Here is a 20540-nt window from a genome sequence, read left to right on the forward strand (position 1 = left end):
ATCAAGTAATTACACCACGTACTTACACGACGTACTTACATTGCGAACTCACACCATGTACATTTACAGGGTATTCACACCACATACTCACATGACGTACAGACATCAAGTAATTACACCACGTACTTACACGACGTACTTACACTACGTACTTACACCATGTACTTACACTACGTACTTACACCACGTACTTACACTGCGCACTTACACCACGTTCTTACGCCACGTTCTCAAACCATGTACATACACCACGTACTCACACCACGTATATACACAACGTACTCATATACACGTACAAACAGCATCTACTTACACCACATACTTATACTGCGTACTTACACCACGTTCTTACACCAGGTACATGCACCACGTACTCACACCACATTCTCACACCACGTACTCACACCACGTACAGACATCACGTACATACACCACATACTCACACCACGTACAGACATCACGTACATACACCATGTACTCATACCATGTACATACATCACGTTCTCACACTGCGTACTTACACCACGTACTTACACAACGTTCTTACACCACGTTCTTACAACACGTACATCACCACGTACTAACACCACCTTACTTACAGCATGTGCTTACATCACGTTTTCACACCACGTACTCACACCACGTACTCACATCACTTACTCACTTACACCACATACTCACACCACGTACTTACACCACGTACTTACACCACGTACTCACACCACTTACATGATGTACTTACACGACCTACTTACACACTGTACATACACCATGTACTTACACCATGTACTTACAGGACGTACTTACAGGACGTACTTACGCGACATACTTACACGTTGTACTTACACGACGTACTGTACATACACTATGTACTTACATGACGTACTTACACGACGTACTTACACACTGTACATACACCATGTACTTACATGAAGTACTTACACAATGTACTTACAGACCATCTAGAGCCTCTGGAGAAATCATGGGAATGTGTTGATTCTGGTTTCACAATGTGGTTGATATATAACTTCTCTGTAAGTTTGCATGTTGACCTATAGTTGCTTCAGCTTCACAGCACACTAGTGACACGTTTAAGTTTGTTTGTGTTACAGAATGGAGTCCCTACACGCTGTGATGTTTGGATCGTTGCTGATCATTGTGTGTATGTACATTTTTCATATTGACAGGGTACAGATACAAACCTATTACAAACCAGATACAAACGTGTGTGTGTATGTGTGTGTGTGTTCGTACATAAAACCATATGTATGTATATTTCCTAAACCGCTATTAAGGATCTAGTAATTCTATTTGTAAATCCGTACCACGTGACGAAACAGTACATTTAAGGCTGGCTCAACCGTGAGTTTGTTTTGTGACCTTTTTTTATTTGAATAGACCTGTGTTTGATATATTTCCCGAATAGTGGAATTCGGTTGCCAACAGTAAATGGTCATATGATCCAGAATGTGAGTCGCATTGGCTTAACATTGTTTTGACCGACGTGAAGCAGATCATCGACCCTTACTACATAACTGCTCATTTAACTGCTGTTTTCAGTTTCTGCAGTACAGGGTGTCACGGCGTGCGAGTTGGGCAAGTATGGACACAACTGTGAACGACTTTGTTCAGATCACTGTGGACTTCATCCTGGCAGAAACCTTCGACACTGTCAGAAAGATACTGGGAAGTGTTCAGAAGGGTGTATTCGTGGTCGGCATGGTGACCACTGTGATCAACTTTGTAGCCAGAACTGCATCAACGCCATCTGCAACCAAGGCAACGGGGGGTGCACCATCGGATGTATAGAAGGATACATTGGATATTTCTGTAACATAACAACAGGTACATAGACACAGACAACAGGTACACAGACACATCTCTATACACAAATTCTGATATCAGTGTTTTCATGATACCTATTTTATCTCGCAAGTTCATATCTCAGATTAATTTGGTAAAACAACACAATTGTCTCTCAAAAACAAACAATCTATTAATGACATGTATACAATCGAAAATCATGTTTCTAAACAGGCACAACAGACTTTCATTACTTAATCGCAGATGTCACAAAATTCTACCATAACCAACACTGCCAAGCACAATGAACATTTTATTGCACAAAACCCTGCATTCAGGAGTACTAAATGGTAACGTCAACAATGCATCTGTGGTGTAGATTAATGGTTCAAGTGCATGCATGTCTAAACACACCCCACTGTTTCCACTTTTAGTGTTTCTTGTCATACGAATGGAAATTTCTATGAACAACTAAGAAAAGATTATCCTTTTTCTCTCTTGAGGGGATTATTGTTCTGTCCTCAGTTAAGATTAACTTTCAAGTAATGGTTAATAAACCACATTTCATAAAACGGTTTTCATTGAGGAGACTTTTGCAGGACTATCTGCGCGAGAATGTGGACACTTATTAGATTACGTTTCAATGTGATTATATTTATGAGCAACAACTATTGTCCACATTTATTTGAAAGGAACTTATCTTTTTTAACTTCTGCTTTCAGTTCCTTCAGTACAGGGTGTCCCGGTGTGCGAGTGGGGCAAGTATGGACACAACTGTGACCGACTATGTTCAGATCACTGTGGACTTTACCTTGGCAGTAACTTTCGACCCTGTGACAAAGATACTGGGAAGTGTTTGCAAGGGTGTGTTCGTGGTCGGCATGGTGACCACTGTGATCAGCTTTGTAGCCCGAACTGCATCAACGCCATCTGCAACCAAGGCAACGGGGGATGTACCATCGGGTGTATGGAAGGATACATTGGATATTTCTGTAACATAACAACGGGTACACAGATACAGACAGCAGGTACACAGATACATCTTCTTTGATAGGTATTTAGAAGTTGGAGTACGAGGTAAGGATAAGAATACACTCTGGATATCACTTGCTTGATAACGGTGTTAGAACCTACACCGAAACGTTGCTCTCAATTGTAATAAAGAAGTGGTTCATCAATAAATTCTTATCCTTTCTTACACATCTTACAGTTCTCTATCATATAATGGGCAGGTTTGTCAGCAGGATAAAGCCAACGGAAAATAATGATATCCATTGGGGTCATATGCGGAGAGAGATGCAAATATCAAAGGTCAAATAGGGACTACTTTCAGTGTTCGCAAACAAACATGGCGTCACCCTTGAAACTCGACGACAGAATCAGAATTAACCATCAGGAATCTGGAGAAACTACAGGGATAATTGTCATCATCAAAAGAATAGTCTAACATACTGAAAATCAGTGTCTGACTGTGACGTAGCTAAGGCATTTCACATGTTGTGACAACTTTTGAGATATAAATTGCGAAACGATTTTCCGAGTGCACCAGACAAGTGGGGTCAGTTTACATCTGGGCTTGTAGACATCAGAAGGTTTGGAACCTTTTCCACATATTAAAACAGTGGATTTTGCCGAAATATGTTCAATTGTAAACTTGTTTTGTCGATGTGTGTACATCTGACTACACTCTGACTGTGGCCGTGACGTTTCATAGACTAGGGTTATAGTGGCTTCCCTTGAGGTTTTAGTGGGATTATATTGGCTACGTGACTGTCCGACTGACACAACACTTACCCTCTGACGGTGTATATATTCATGCGCACATTCCAGGAAAACTCGCAATGTTTAGGTAATGTTTGTGAGAGATGGAATGTGTTTTCGAGCACAGAACTGAAGAGTGACATTAAATGATAAATAGGTTATCATGTTTGTGTGTATGTGTGTGTGGGGATAGTAAATATTTTGTGTACGACTGTGGTCTACTTTGTAGTCAGAACTGCATCAGCACCCCGTGCAATCAGCGCAACGGGGAATGTACCCTCGGGTGTATAGATGGATACAGTGAATATTTCTGTAACATAACAAAAGGTTCACAAACACAGACGACATGTACGCAGATACAGTTCTATAAACAGATCCTGATAAGTTATGTGTAGGGGTTAAGTCAGAACATTGGTACTTTATTAAGATTTTGAGAGGATGGCATACAGCAGATTGACAGCTCCTTGTTTCACACGACTATTTGGATGTTAGATGTAAATGTACATCACGTTTTGACATAATCCAACAATAATTTTGGTTGATTTTAAACCAATAGATAATTCATGACTACGTGATGCAACATGCCATGGGAACTCCTCACTAAAGTGCGCTCCAATAGTGACACCCTATATGCAAGGGAAATTACGAGGGTCTTGTATGTCTGCGTCCTTTTAATGAGAAATGTTAATGTACATGAGTGTGACTTATTTTTATTCTGCGATTGCACTGACTGTACTAATGGCATACTTATAAAGCGATACTGTCTTCTATGACATGATAACATGTCATGCAGTGTCTTACAAAACATTCTGTTAATCCAACTCATTGGCCTCGTGGATAAAACATTCACGAATTCATTCAAACTCCGATTCACCACCTTCTTAATAGAAGATGCTTAAAGGGGGCTAATGTCTGTAATGTCTCAACATAAATAACATGCAATATTGTGCTATATTTCACGTCATTAAATCACTGGGTGTTTCAGAGCGAGTGAGAACGGCGTATTTAAAGATTAAGATAGAGTGTTGACTGGCTTACAGACACAAAATATTTTGTACTGAATGCAAAGAATAAACGTGAAGCCTCCCTCTCGTGTATTTCCATTGACTGCCACTAAAGGATTGCATTAAATGGGATGTGAACCGTGGATATGTACTTACATGTATATACAGACGTTTTATCATGTAGTGTTCTCACAAGCTATGCCTGTGTTCCAGTGACCACTACCTACAGACCATGTGACTGGGGCAGGATGTGTGTCAAAGATATGTAATGACACGTATATACAGACGTTTTGTCAGATAGTGTTCTCACTAGCTGTGTCTGTGTTGCAGTGTCCACTACCTACAGACCATGTGACTGGGGCAGATTTGGGGAAACATGCAATCAAGCCTGTCCTCCAGGCTGCGCCCTGGGTTCCGGCAGAAACACCAACTACTGTCAGACTGACACTGGAACGTGCACTCGGGGATGTCGGCGTGGTTGGCATGGCGACCGATGTGAGAAGCTGTGTGGCGGGAACTGCATTGCGGACACTTGTCATCAAGGAAGTGGACATTGTACCCATGGCTGCAGAGGGAGATATACAGGAGAGTTCTGTCAAGCAGAAACAGGTAAATAGGTGAAACCCAATCACGGAACCATCCTGCTGAGTCACCGCAGCTTGAGAAGCGTCAAGTAGAGTTAGGCTGTCGAGGCCAGATAATGAATTAAATAATACTTGTTCAATTGGACAAAAGAAGATATCAAAGAAGACTAAAATTTCAACATAGTAAAAAACAGTATGTTTCAAATGCATAATCTGTTGAATGTAAGCCATTGAAAGTTTACCTTAAATACCTAATATTTTTTTTCCACTTAATCCCATAGTGTTTGTCTGTTACAGGTGAGGGGCACAAAAGACAGACTAATTAGTCCTGTTGTGTTTGTCTGTCACATGTGATGGACACAACAGACAGATTAATTAGTCATATTGTGGTTGTGTGTTGTAGGGGAAGGACACATTAGACACACTAATTAGTCATATCGTGTTTGTTACAGGTGAGGGTCACATTACACAGAGTATGCAGTTGATGTTATCTGTTGCGGTCTTAATCTTTTTGACAATGTGTTGCTGGAAGAGGTGAGTTTACTTTGTGTAGGTCGGGTTCTAACCTCACACTACATCACCATCTAGATTATGATCAACTCATTTTGTTCAGCGTAACTTTGACACATTTTACATGGGTAAAATGTTGTACTAGAATCTACAAGGTTTCAGTTGTACGAACACACGAATGTTACTCTATATTTTCTATGATGCCATCCTTGTCAGTAATGGCAATTGTATACGGTCGTTCACTGATGACAATTTTAATTCAGCACAAGACATGGTTTTATGGTAAATGTGAATATGTATTTGTGTGAGGTAGCCAAAATTGGTTAGTGTTTAAGAGGAAATGTCAAGCAGGTGCCCTGTGTTTTATGAAGCACATCTCTTTGCAGTCCACGATGTAGAAGAACGTTTGACAAAAGGTTTACGTGGCCGATAAGAAGGTAATTCTCATGACCTGTTCTTTAAAGCATGCGGTAGTATCATCTCTAAATGGTACAGTTGCTGAAGAGGTGGGTGAGTAAGTTTGGTTTAAAGCAATTCAGTTATATCACGGCGAGTGAGCTTGATGTTGGAGTTGAGCCGGAAGTGATGCAGGTCATAGAGGTTTACTACTTTGTGACAACCACGGACATGGTTATGGTGCTGACAAACCTAGACACATAATCAGGGCGATATGGGATTCATACGATCCTAGGTTTTCGCCATGCCTGAGGGACACTACTTAAGTGACACCAACGGACATGGTTATGGTGCAGACAAACCTAGACACATAATCAGGGTGACCCGGTGATTCATACCATTCTTGGTTTTAACCAATGCCCGAAGGACACTACCCAATTCAACAGAACAAATTGTAGCGTCTACAACGACTGACCTAACCGTGTCCCCTTGTTACTGATAAACCCTTTTAATTACTTTATTTAAATATTGCAGTTTTATTTACCCCTTCTTTTATTCTTTTTCAGGAATCCCAGTGTTTGTAAGTGCCATTTTACTTTTTCGAATATTACTTGAAGAATAATTTGACAATATACATGCATGCATCTAAGCATCTTCTAATGGAAGCAACCATCTGGTGAACGGTTTAAATTGACAATGTGGACGTTCTTGTTTCACATTTTACGACTGCCTCTGCACTATAGCCAGAACCAGCATGTGCTGGCAATGTCAGGTTCCTTATCTGGGAATCTAGCAAAGGGAATTCATTATGTCTCAGATTATTCAAGTTGATATTTTCAACAATTCACACTGCTATCTCTGACTGCCACGTAATCCACCATTCACATCCTCTAGGGCAGTCAGGTAAATTCAACACAAACAAACAACACATGGATGATAGTATGTCAACACAACCAAACAATACATGGATGATAGTATGTCAACACAACCAAACAACACATGGATGATAGTATGTGAACACAACCAAACAACACATGGATGGTAGTATGTCAACACAACCAAACAACATATGGATGATAGTATGTCAAATTACGAGACTGCAAGACGCTGTTTCATCCTTCAGATAGGAATATGTTCGGAAGAACAATATACTATTTCAAGAAACCTTCATATTCTGTCACTAATGCGTTGTCAGCAACTAGTCATCAATGGAAACTAATTATGCATAACCCTGTATCATAATCTTTGAATTCATGCAGAAAGCGAGATATCTTCGACATTAGAGTGAGTGAGTGAGTTTGGTTTAAAGCCGCTTATTACAGTATTCCAGTTATATCGCAGCGTGTCAGTTTAAAGTGGGAGGCAAGCCTGAAGTGATGCAGGTCTCAGACGTTTACCACTTCGGTGAAACCCACGAGCACGGGTATGGTGCTGACAAACCTAGAAACATAATTTGGGCGGGATTGCTAACTGACGGCAAACAGAAACTTTACCACCCTAAAAATGAAATTTCAAAAATTTGAAAACACAAGTTCAAACTTATCGATGCAAAACACATCATCCAAACACATCAATGCTCTTTGCAGAAAATGATACACGTCTGATTTATTTAAAAAGTGCGAAAAAGTGAAACAAACGTGCCGTTTGGGCAGCCGAAGCAACACGTGCAGTAAGAGTTTTAACGATAATACGATAATGTTTGACACTGATAAAAAACAACACAGAAATGCCCCACCTGACACCTGAACAACGGGGGCGGGCCGTGGGTATGATGCAGAGCCACCCATGTTCACATTGCTGGAACGTTTGGTTGCACCCGTGTTGCTGTAACGAACCTAATGCAACGTTACAGAAAGACATCAGACAGGCCAAGAACAGGTAGACCCAGGGTAGTCACGCCAAATGGAGACCGGGACTTGCATGTTTTGCATCTCCCGAATCGCTTCCTGACAGTGACGTCATCAGCGACGAATGCCTAAGGGCATTTGGTTAGTCGACATACAGTGGCCAGGCGACTCAGGGCTCAAGTAAGTATGGCCTTACAGAGGACAGTTATTGGCAGCGCAACATGGACTATACATCGTTGCCCACGACGTGACTGGCAAAAGCCAATTCTTTCTGTTCAGAGCTGAGCGTGTTTACCGCCTGAGCGGGACACGAACCGCGGCATGATACCTTCAAGATGCCGTGCCGTATGGTGGAAGGGGGGTTATGGGGTGGGGAGGAAGATTTGGGCAGTTTGTCGTCGTTGATGGAAATTTGACAGCTGCCACTTGATGTCCTTTATCAGCATGGCAACGCCAGATCGAACTACAGCCTGAATTGAACTGAACTTCCTTGCAGTCAACACGCTTCCCAGACATGTCCCCCATAGAACACCTCTGGGATGTCATGGACTGTCGTGTTCGACAGCAGCCACTTCCCATGACAGGCACCCCGAGGTGTCTACTGTAGCCAACCGACTAGAACTGATCCAGGGCCTCAAGAGGAATGGCGACGTATCTCACATCACGTTAGAGCCACGCTATTAGTGTGACGTGTGGTTGAACCTGAGCGAGTTAAGATGTGTGTGCCCTTTTCCTATTAAACTGAAAGCTTGTTTTTGCTACCACGCCTCAATTCGGGCATCTGTCACGCCAATATCGAATGCTGTATGACTCATTTTAAATGATGATTTTATTGCGACTCTGATTTGTCCAATCCATCTTAGTTCATGCAACTATCTTTTGTTATTTTGAAACTAGAGTGATTGCAACTATTTCTTTTGGCCGTCGGTTAAGATGATTCATACATTCAACACATGATTGTGGTGATGTCGGGCAGTTGTACTCTATTTCCAATTAGTGTCTGGTTACACACAAACATTGTAACACGACAGACAACAGACATTAACAATGTCGCCACTGCAGTAACACAGACATGAGACTTTAACACAAAGACATGCACCCCTATGTCTCCACTGCAGTAACACATACAACAGTCATTAACACCAAGACAGGCATCCCTATGTCTCCACTGCAGTAACAGAGACAACAGACTTTAACACCAAGACAGGCACCCCTATGTCTCCACTGCAGTAACACAGACAACTGACTTTAACACAAAGGCATGCACCCCTATGTCTCCACTGCAGTAACAGGGACAACAGACTTTAACACAAAGACATGCATCCCTATGTCTCCACTGCAGTAACACAGACAACAGACTTTAACACAAAGACATGCATCCCTATGTCTCCACAGCAGAAACACAGACAACAGACTTTAACACAAAGGCATGCACCCCTATGTCTCCACTGCAATAACTGGGACAACAGTCATTAACACCAAGCCAGGCACCCAATGTCTCCACAGCAGTAACAGATAACAGACAAGACACAATGCTTTTTTTATAATTTCATAAAGTATTTGCTGCACACGTAGCGACATTCTTGTTTAAGCATATATTTATATATTTTTGTAAGAATCCATCAGACGCGAGCTCTTAGCTTATGTTAGCCTAAGTGCAAATTTATCTGGTCATGCCTACGCTTAAAATACAGTAAATAGGGTTGCTATAATAACTTGCACAAAACAAACTTTGTCATTTCGGTAAATACCATGTGTAATAGTAGGGTTATTGGTTGAAACAAAGATATGAATTTAGAAAAGGTAACTTTGAAAAGTGATCATTCGGTGACTACGGTACGAATTATATTTAGGAATGAATTGATATATTCTGTATATCATACAGCATCAAAATCACGGTGACATAATCTGACATTGCAAATACACAACGTCTAGGGTTTCTTTTAATGAGTTTGTTTCTAATATTTGGGCTGTGTCCCCGTTAAATATGCCGACATGTATGGATCCTACATGGGACATTGTCGCATTGTTTCACTTGCAGAAACAGATGAAGGTATTAACGCCTGACATTTGTTTGACTAACTCTATCTGACCAGCACAATAAGAGATGAAGTAAGATGTGTTCTATAGATCATCGCTTGCTTGATAAAGGTGTTAGGATCTACACCGAAACGTCGCACTAATTGTAATAAAGAAGTTGTTCATCCATAGAACTCGTCTTACTTCATTACACCAACTTCTAAATGCCACTGAAAGTAGTTACAATAAGAGATGCTGGTCCTGTCTGATGTGCGTTGTTGGTTTGACCCTTGGGAGGCTTTTTCAAAGACAATGGAACTTGGTCCGTCTGTTGTGACATTCCCTTATTTCACAATTTCCAATTCATGATATGTGGCATGTAACATGATAACATGGTTGTAAAACTTTGTCCATTTTCCCATGTTAAAATAAGTATGCGCATTTGTAATTGTTGTGACTGAGTCCGACCTCTGGGCGCATTCATCTATAGATCTAATTTACTGAAAGCAACATAGGCGGTTACTATTGATTCGTGCGACAACGCGACATTTCATCACTAAGTCACCTGCTGAGTGAATAGTGTAGCGACTAAGTGGTTTACTTTTCCGTTTCTCATTAGATCATTGTCTGGCGATTCATTAATATTAGCGTGACGGCTGGATGGATGGTATCTAAGATTGTAGTAAGACTTACAGTGTATCACTCCACACCCATTAGTTATGGAGACGTCTGAAAGGATGGTATGTAAGACTGCAGTTAGAATTACAGTATATCACTCCACACTGGATTAATTATGGAGGCGCTTGTGTGGATGGTAAGACTGTAGTAAGACTTACAGTATATCACTCCACACTGGATTAATTATGGAGGCGCTTGTGTGGATGGTAAGACTGTAGTGAGACTTACAGTATATCACTCCACACTGCAGTAATTATGGAGGCGCTTGTGTGGATGGTAAGACTGTAGTAAGACTTACAGTATACCACTCCACATCCATTAATTATGGAGGCGGCTGGGTGGATGGTAAGACTGTAGTAAGACTTACAGTATATCACTCCACACACATTAATTATGGAGTCGATTGTGTGGATGGTAAGACTGTAGTAAGAATTACAGTATATCACTCCACATCCATTAATTATGGTGGCGGCTGGGTGGATGGTAAGACTGTAGTAAGACTTACAGTATATCACTCCACATCCATTAATTATGGAGTCGATTGTGTGGATGGTAAGACTGTAGTAAGAATTACAGTATATCACTCCACATCCATTAATTATGGAGACGGCTGGGTGGATGGTAAGACTGTAGTAAGACTTACAGTATATCACTCCATACCGCATTAATTATGGAGGCGGCTGGGGGGATGGTAAGACTGTAGTAAGACTTACAGTATATCAGTCCACATCCATTAATTATGGAGGCGCTTGTGTGGATGGTAAGACTGTAGTAAGACTTACAGTATATCACTCTACACCCATTAATTATGGAAGCGATTGTGTGGATGGTAAGACTGTAGTAAGACTTACAGTATATCACTACACACTGCATTAATTATGGAGGCGGCTGGGGGGATGGTAAGATTGTAGTAAGACTTACAGTATATCACTCCGCACCCATAAATTATGGAGACGACTGGATGGATGGTAACATTGTAGTTAGACTTAGAGTATACCACTCCACACTGCAGTAATTATGGAGACGGCTGGATGGATGGTAAGACTGTAGTAAGACTTACAGTATATCACTCCACACCCATTATTTCTAGAGGCGACTGTGTGGATGGTAAGACTGTAGTAAGACTTACAGTATATCACTCCACACCCATTAATTATGGAGGCGACTGTGTGGATGGTAAGACTGTAGTAAGACTTACAGTATATCACTCTACAACCATTAATTATGGAGGCGGCTGGGTGGATGATCAGACTGTAGTAAGACTTACAGTATATCACTCTACAACCATTAATTATGGAGGCGATTGTGTGGATGGTAAGACTGTAGTAAGACTTACAGTATATCACTCCACACTGCAGTAATTATGGAGGCGCTTGTGTGGATGGTAAGACTGTAGTGAGACTTACAGTGTATCACTCCACACCCATTAGTTATTGAGACGTCTGAATGGATGGTATGTAAGACTGCAGTTAGAATTACAGTATATCACTCCACACTGGATTAATTATGGAGGCGCTTGTAAGACTGTAGTAAGACTTACAGTATATCATTCCACACAACTATGGAGGTAAGACTGTAGTATAATTCCAAACTGCATTAATGCGACTGTATGGATGGTATGGTTTAGCGCCACTAGCGGTTGATCGTTCCAAGCAGTCGTGCGCCAAACTATGCCATGCTCCTGACACGTCTCATTGACGTCATAACTCGCACCTTGGCGGCCGTAGTTGTCGCCAGTCAAAGCATTTCATGACCTGTAGCGAGATGTGTCACGCGGGTTAGGACGTAATCGGTGGGTAAGTCATCAGTTTCTACTTTTAGAATCATTTAGGAAATTAGATGAAACAGATACTAAGATTAATGTACAGCAGAAAGAATGTTGTAGGAATCAGGTACTTGTTTCACACAGTCTTTACACCCAGACGGTTGTTTAGCCTGTCGCCGGGGAGAAACAAACGGGGGAAACTGTATAATGGCCTAATTTTGTTTACGAAGCTACACGCTACACAATATTTATGTATAGGCCGTATGGATCTAGGTTTCTGTTGATCACATTTCAGTGCGGAAAATATTATGTGTAACAAATGTAGATATCTGCGCCAACATTTTTGAAGAGTGACAAGGAAATGTAGAAAACAGGGTGGGGCAAAGATGTTGAATGGGAAAACAATATCGGCGCACACCACGCGGGCAGGCGCCATTTCACTCTTTGTCGTCATGTAGATGCAGGTCTATCATCACGTGTTTGTACTCATGTTCTTTAGGCAAATGTAAATGGACCAGTGTGTTCCATGTAGGTTTGTTTATTTGCTATATATTATTTTATGCATACATTATGGTCCAAATTGGGGCCATGTTCCTCGCGTCTATCCTTGATAGTGTGTTCCATGTAGGTTTGTTTATTTGCTACATATTCTTTTATGCATACATTATGCTCCAAATTGGGGCCATGTTCCTCGCGTCTATCCTTGATGTTTAAGTATTTATGTATTCCCTTATAACTGGAGGGCGCCATGTGCTTCTGGTAATAGAAAATAACGGCGTGCATCGATTCTCACAGACAACATCATTAGATATATTATCTAAATACACGGACGCGGCAATGAAAATAACAAACAAATATATAGCAATTCACCTGTATTTATGAAGGTTTACTTTTCATATATTACTCATATGCAGACATTATGTGATTTTGCTTTCAGTGTAGTAAAAATAATGTTCACTTAGACCTATGTTCTGTCTTTAGGTTCCAAAACAACAAATATCTATTTACTGTAATTTTCTTATCAAAGAGAGGCATTGTATCTCAGCAAGTTCGCATAAAGACAGTGTTCAGCAAAACACTTAGATTCCAGCATAAGAAATAGGATTCAAAAATTGTTTCATGTTCTGATGTATAAAGACACATGGGGTAGATGAGCAACTATCTAGGTGTGTGTTGATGTATAAAGACACATGGGCTAGATGAGCAACTATCTAGGCGTGTGTGTTGTACGGGGGATATTTCCAGGAGTGTAAACTAAGACTGATTGGGGAACAAATCATTATTTGGTTAATAATTGGAATATTTTTTTTCTTCCAGAGTTTTGTGACGTTGTATTAAGATTGTAGCATCAGTGTAATAATATAAAACTAAGCATTAAAACTCTTCCTACTTATTGTTCCTGTTATCAGTGAAATACAGGATGCCCCATTCAAAGCCGTACAATTAGTTAGATTTACATGAGTTGGGAAAGTTATTATTCCAATTTGGGAATGTTTACTGACATTTGCTACCGAATATCAGCTTCAGAGCCGATCCATACATATAGATCTCTGTGTTACTGTGTATTATGTCATTTATAGCGATTTACCAATCAATCAGCTACCTGATATATAAATTGTATTCAATATTGTAGAATATTTGGTCAGATCACCATATCAGCTAGAAAGCTTAGATTCTTCTCCGCAAATGTCCTATAAACAGCCTCTGCAATTTGATACATGTTTTACCCCATTAATTTATCAACAACTCACCAATTGCACTAATTGTGTCATCATTTTGTTCATAAAGGTCAATCCAACAAGCAGGTGTATTGACACGCTGGATAGATGAACAACAGTCTATACTTGTGTTGTATTTTTATGAGAGTCATGTAATCTATTTGACAAATACAAAACTATATATTTACACTTCTGCTTTCAAAAACGTATTTCAAATCTAGTTTTCTAGTAAACGTTTCAAAAGGCTTCAAACTGGTGGAATGGCAATAACTGATCTATGGCCAATATTTATAATGCTTATGTGCTATATATAGTTTTTTAAACAACATATTCTGTGTTTCAGCCTCGAGTGACCCGAACCGACGCAGGAGGTTTCAACGGCCCTCAACTGCTTCACACGGTAGGTGGGAGAACCCAGCAGGCAGAAAGCACACTCCTAACCCTTCATACATACAGTGTATTCAATGAAAAGGCTTATGTAAAGCAATGTAAAGATAAATATCATATTATCTTAATAATTTCAAACAGCAAATGTGCTGACAGTGTCTGTCTATTATCTTATATAGCAAACAAACGTTAACACTCTGACTCCCCAGCCATACACAGAACAGTGTTACAACTACTGGATGTAGAAGAAAGCACTTGAACAAATGTCACGTGAATAGATTATTCTTAGTTCAATACATAAACCACTCCCCTCATCGTTATAGTGTTGTCATCTACACAGGAAGTGGTTCATCGTATATCGATGTTCCTGTCACGTATCAACACTTTGAGGTGTGAACACACAGTAGATGTATGACAAAGATGTCTGGATGTGTACAGGGTTTACTTTGTGTTACAGCGACTCCATCACAAGCAGACTACGACTTCTACTACGCCTGCAGGGCCGGGGACCTGGAGGAGGTGAAGGTGCTCCTGTCTACAGTGGGAGTCAACGTCAACTGTAGGGTGTTGAGCATGACACCGGTGATGGAGGTAGCATGGCGGGGACACAGAAAGGTGATTGAGCTCCTGGTGACGGAAGGAGCTGATGTGTCACTGGTGAACGAGGACAGTGACAACATACTTCACTTCGCTTGTAGGGGAGGACACATTGAGACGGTGAAGTTTGTGCTGTCACTGAACGTGGCGGACATCAACAGTAGAGGATGGAGGAGCAGGACACCGCTGATGGAGGCAACACTGAGGGGTCACAGAGACGTGGTGAAGCTCCTGGTGAGTGAAGGGGCTGATGTGTCACTGGTGGACGTGTTCGGTAACAACACCCTTCACATCGCCTGTATGAGAGGAGACGTGGAGACGATGGAGTTTGTGCTGTCACTGAACGTGGTGGACATCAACTGTAGAGGATGGAGGAGCCAGACACCGGTGATGGGGGCAGCATGGCGGGAACACAGAGACGCGGTGGAGCTCCTGGTGAGTAAAGGAGCTGATGTGTCACTGGTGGACGTGGTCGGAAACAACATCCTTCACTGGGCCTGTGGGGGAGGAGACGTAGAGATGGTGGAGTTTGTCTTGTCTCTGAACAAGGTGGACATCGACGCCAGGAACAACTCGGGGCGGACAGCGGCCGACTGGGCGAGTCTCATGAGACGTCAGCGAGTGGTGGAACTACTGGTGTTCCGCGGCGCTTAGTGACGTCAGTGTCGTTTTTGTGTAGACGGTGGAGGGGGACATGTTGTTACAGACGGTGACGTGGTGTGCCGTGCACATCGTCGTGTTATATATTCCGGGATCTGGTGAGAATGTTTGATGTGTTTGAGGAGAAATAAAACTTGATAAAAATATTTCTAGATATTTTGTCATTTGTTGTGTTTGGAACTTCGCATGATCAGGTAAGAAAATTGTTAACTGAGTGTAAATATTGATGATGTGTGATTATTATGTGAACACTGCATCTCGTAATACAATTTGTCTGTGTTAATTATGTAAATGAATAAGGTAACACTTTGTTTAACACCCAGTAGTATGATATGCTGTCATGGGTTTTCCCTGCCTTGTCTGCCTGTTGGAAACAATGCACACAACTACATGTCAACGTTTGATTCATGCGCCCTTATCCAAATGTACGGACAGCAAAGAGTATTTCCCTACATGTTTCATTGTTCCCTTATTCGGTTCCATCAATATATAGTTTACCCTTTTTCTTTTGGAGGGATCTTATATGGTTTAAACTTGTGAAGAATAAAGCCCAAATGTGTATAAATAAACACAATAATGCATTCATCTTTCTCCCAGGGAGGATTTCTTTTTACAAATACATTTTTTTTTTATTAAGGATACAAATACATAAGAAAACAGCGTTATCAATATCCCCCACCATGGGCACATAAGAATTTTGTTTGTTCGTACAGTAGTGACCTATGAGGAAGTTAATATTAGCTATGAAAATATAAGAGTCCTATAAATCCTGAAGAAGATGGGGCGGTCGGGTAGCCTAGTGGTAAAAGTGTTCGCTCATCACGCCAAAGACCGGGTTCGATTCCTGACATGGGTACAATGTGTGAAGCCCATTTCTGGTGTCCCCCGTCGGGTTATTGCTGGAATATTGCTAAAAGCGGCATAAAACCATACTCACTCACTGAAGAAGAGATCGGCAATAGGGTCGCTTGATGTCATCAGAAACAATGATTAAATGAGAAATTATTACCCACAAAAGGCCCCTCCTCTGGGAAAAATAATCAGTTGAAGCAGTTTTCATCACAAGTATCTCTCAGATAGACATGCAATCTTTCATCTTTGTAACTTCAGTAGTTTCTCAGGAAACGTGTGCCCATTTCGCACAGTATGCACGCAGTATGCACTAAGTTGAAACGCACGGGCTGGAAGTCTGTAAAACAATTATTTAGGAATCCAATTTTCGTTCTCTTTTGAGATCATGACCAGTTACATCAGTGTAAAACGTTTCAATTCTCTGGGCGGACGGACGAAAGAACGAACTCCGTTCCTATATCCTCGGCCCCACTCGGTGGTTTGTTTTTTTGTTTAACGTCGCATTCGGTAATATTCCAGGTATATGACGGCGGTCTGTGATGAATGAAGTCTGGGACAGACAATCAAGTGATTGGTATCATGAGCATCGATCCAAGCATTTGGGATACGATGACATGCATCAACCAAGTCAGCGAGCCTTACCACCCGATCCCGTTAGTCGCATCTTAAGACAAACATGGGTTGCTAAAGAGCAATTCTAACCTGGAATCGTCACATGACTATTACAGTTATAAGCTAGGTTGATAATCCGTAGCGTGGTTGCAACACACCATCCATGTTTGTTTCTTGTTTTACGCCGCACTCAGCAATATTCCAGCTTTATGACGGTGGTCTATAAATATATCAGTCTGGTTTAGACAATCCAGTGATTATGAGCATCGATCTACGCAATTGGGGTACGATCACGAGACATACATTAACCAAGGCGTTGTCACGCAAACATTAGCAGCAAGACCACTGACGGGGTTAAAATAAAAAAAATATTGGCTGGTCAGGCTCGTTGACTTGGTTGATGCATGTGATCGTATCCCAATTGCGTGGATCGATGCTCATGATATCAATCACTGGATTGTCTGGTCCATACTCGATTCCTTACAGACCGCAGTCATACAACTGGTATATTGCTGAGTGCGGCGTCAAACATCAAACCAAACTAGCAACTGAAGGATACTGAATGAAGCAGTGGTAAAATCTATCCATAAATATATATATATACAAACCTTGGATATCCATTGGAAAAACATACACAAATGTATAGTTTGGATATATTGGGACTTTGTGTTACCACCTGATTTAGCCACATGTTATCGAGCATGCTCTTTCTACCATGAATTCAAAGAGCCTCATACAACTCAGAAGAAGTTGTTTGATCAAGGTGACAACATTCAAGGCCTCAGTGAAGCTTTCAAACACTGTTATGATAGACATGTGGAGAACAATTCCAAATTTGACACATCAGTGACAAAAATGATGTCTGATGCAAGTACCTATTTTGACTTTTACCATATGTTCCCGTGTTTCTTCAGGCGAACACTTGACTTGCCTGTGTATGTGTTTGTGATGCGTGCCACTGACTGGGCAGGATACGCTCACCTTTCCGCGAACACCTGGCATCATCACTATTTGATAGTTATTCATAAACACTTGCCCAAGATATAGTCGGAACCGTACAATCGACTATGCTTATGGCAGATATTTCTTATTGATACGGAAAGGGATTTGTCTCTTTTATTCCAAATGTCACTCAGAGATTAGCCGTGCCTGACGGTGACGTGAAAGCACAACTGGGCGAATTGCTGGACGTCGGGGCCAGATGTTGTGCTCCTTCAACCGGCTGCATGCGGTCCTGCCACTAGTCGGTCTCAACCCAGGAATTGTCCGAGCTGTTAATGTGGCAGTTTCCCATCGATTCACTAGATGCACCAACTGAATATGGTTGTCTCGTCGACGTGAAGTCACATGTAGACGACCGACACGTAGTGGCCGACATGTTGCCCTGCTGTAGAAAACGTCGTCAAAGAGATGATATTGTTTTGATGGACATTAAAATGTGTTGCAGCTTCGTTTTTCATTCCTGTTTGCACCATAGCCACGGCATTGCGTAAGCGTTATCTACCGTTAAACTAAAGTGTTTTATGAGCACGTGATAGCTCACCAAGTATCATGCTCCCAACAAACAAACACACAAAGAGAGCGCCACGCATATTGTAGTGTACATATTGTAATCTAAACAATAGCGAAGATCTGTATCGTTTCACCTGTGCTTGTCCATCCTTAAAAGGTATTTGAAAGCCATACATACCAAATAACTATGTAATTCGACCGTCAGTCCAACAATTTATACGCCTTATGATAACCTCCAATTATCAAGATTTGAAATAGTATATTTCAATATGTATTCCAGACCAGAAATGTAACATGTCATTCTACTTGTATATTTTATCTCCTACTGTATTGTATACACATATGGTAGTTGGGCCTTAACATAATAAACACTTTGATTTGAGAATTTGATGCATATGCATGTGCAAATTGTGAATCACGAGAATACGTCTTGATAAATATGTATTGAAAAAAAAAAATTATTTCAGAATAAATCACTTTTTTAACTTCATGTGAAGCACAGTTACTTTTGTTCAATTGGAATACCTTCGCTGGTATTTCACAGTCATGTCAAAAATGAGATTTGTGTGTAATTGTTGGTATTGAACATACACTATCTCCCTCAGTGTGTTTACCATAACTTCAATGGTTCCGAACCTCCAAAACATTGTCACAGTATCAGGTCCCATTGATACTTCAGTAGAATACAAACATACATGCATTATCATACATGTGTCATTGAATAAGAAAATTTACAACCTTATGGATACTAACGTCTGTTTGTTTCCATTAACCAGAGGTTGTTATCCAAAAAAGTTGTATTGTTTCCTATTTACCCGCCAATCAAACAGTTCCTGCGATTCGTTCACGTCTAGCCAGCTGCGTTCCTGCGATTTGTTCACACCTAGCCAGTTACAGACCAGCGATTCGTTCACACCTAGCCAGCTGCGTTCCTGTGATTCGTTCACACCTGGCCAGCTGCGTTCCTGTGATTCGTTCACACCTAGCCAGCTGCATTCCTGTGATTCGTTCACACCTAGCCAGTTGCGTTCCTGTGATTCGTTCACACCTAGCCAGCTGCGCTCCTGCCATTCGTTCACACCTAGCCAGCTGCGTTCCTGCGATTCGTTTAAACCTAGCCAGCTGCGTTCCTGTGATTCGTTTAAACCTAGCCAGCTGCGTTCCTGCGATTCGTTCACACCTAGCCAGTTGCGTTCCTGTGATTCGTTCACACCTAGCCAGCTGCGTTCCTGTGATTCGTTCACACCTAGCCAGCTGCTCTCCTGCCATTCGTCCACACCTAGCCAGTTGCGTTCCTGTGAATCGTTCACACCAAGCAAGTTGCGTTCCTGCGATTCGTTCACACCTACCCAGTTGCGTTCCGGCGATTCGTGCACACCTAGGCCGCTGCGTTCCTGCGATTCGTTCACACATAGCCAGTTGCGTTCCGGCGATTCGTGTACACCTAGCCAGTTGCATTCCTGCGATTTGTTTACACCTAGCCAGTTGTGTTCCCGTGAACTCATCCCTGATTCAGACTCGACATACACCTCAAACACAGACTTACTTCCCGTTATCTAGTCATTAACCACTTGCATTGGCCGCTTTTCATCAAGTAACTATTACTTCTAGACGTGTATTTTGGAAAGGCATTTCTGCTGTTCACTCCAGAAATAGACCTGAAGGAATATCACTGCAAGTAGTTGATCATGTTGACCTCGGTCAGAGGGACACACCTCTTCCCCTATTCCAACTTTCCGGCTGAATATAAGAAGAAAACAGACAAGTCTTCACGACTTTCAGATTCATTTACTGATCGGCTAGTACTCTTCCAGCCATGTACACAACGGCTAGTG

At 41.4% G+C, this 20540-nt stretch overlaps 1 protein-coding gene across 1 annotated transcript; it reads left to right on the forward strand.

Moving 5' to 3' along the window:
- The first annotated feature begins 1134 nt into the window (after positions 1-1134).
- On the forward strand, positions 1135-15723 carry LOC139441419 (serine/threonine-protein phosphatase 6 regulatory ankyrin repeat subunit B-like). Its single transcript, XM_071222335.1, has 8 exons — positions 1135-1162; positions 2526-2831; positions 4899-5177; positions 5605-5686; positions 6049-6099; positions 6625-6638; positions 14429-14485; positions 14930-15723. The coding sequence occupies exons 1-8, from the start codon at positions 1135-1137 to the stop codon at positions 15721-15723; spliced, it is 1611 nt and encodes a 536-aa protein (XP_071078436.1).
- Positions 15724-20540: the final 4817 nt, after the last annotated feature.

Source organism: Haliotis cracherodii, unplaced genomic scaffold (genome assembly GCF_022045235.1).
Source record: "Haliotis cracherodii isolate W230 unplaced genomic scaffold, xgHalCrac1.p SCAF_40, whole genome shotgun sequence".
NCBI lineage: Eukaryota > Metazoa > Mollusca > Gastropoda > Lepetellida > Haliotidae > Haliotis > Haliotis cracherodii.

Bases quoted from the DNA above. Each gene is read 5' to 3' on its own strand.
- LOC139441419 (XM_071222335.1), top strand. From the start codon at position 1,135: ATGTTTGGATCGTTGCTGATCATTGTGT. The intron at 5,178-5,604 runs GTAAATAGGTGA...TGTTTGTTACAG, and splicing joins GTTCTGTCAAGCAGAAACAG to GTGAGGGTCACATTACACAG. The intron at 5,687-6,048 runs GTGAGTTTACTT...ATCTCTTTGCAG, and splicing joins ACAATGTGTTGCTGGAAGAG to TCCACGATGTAGAAGAACGT.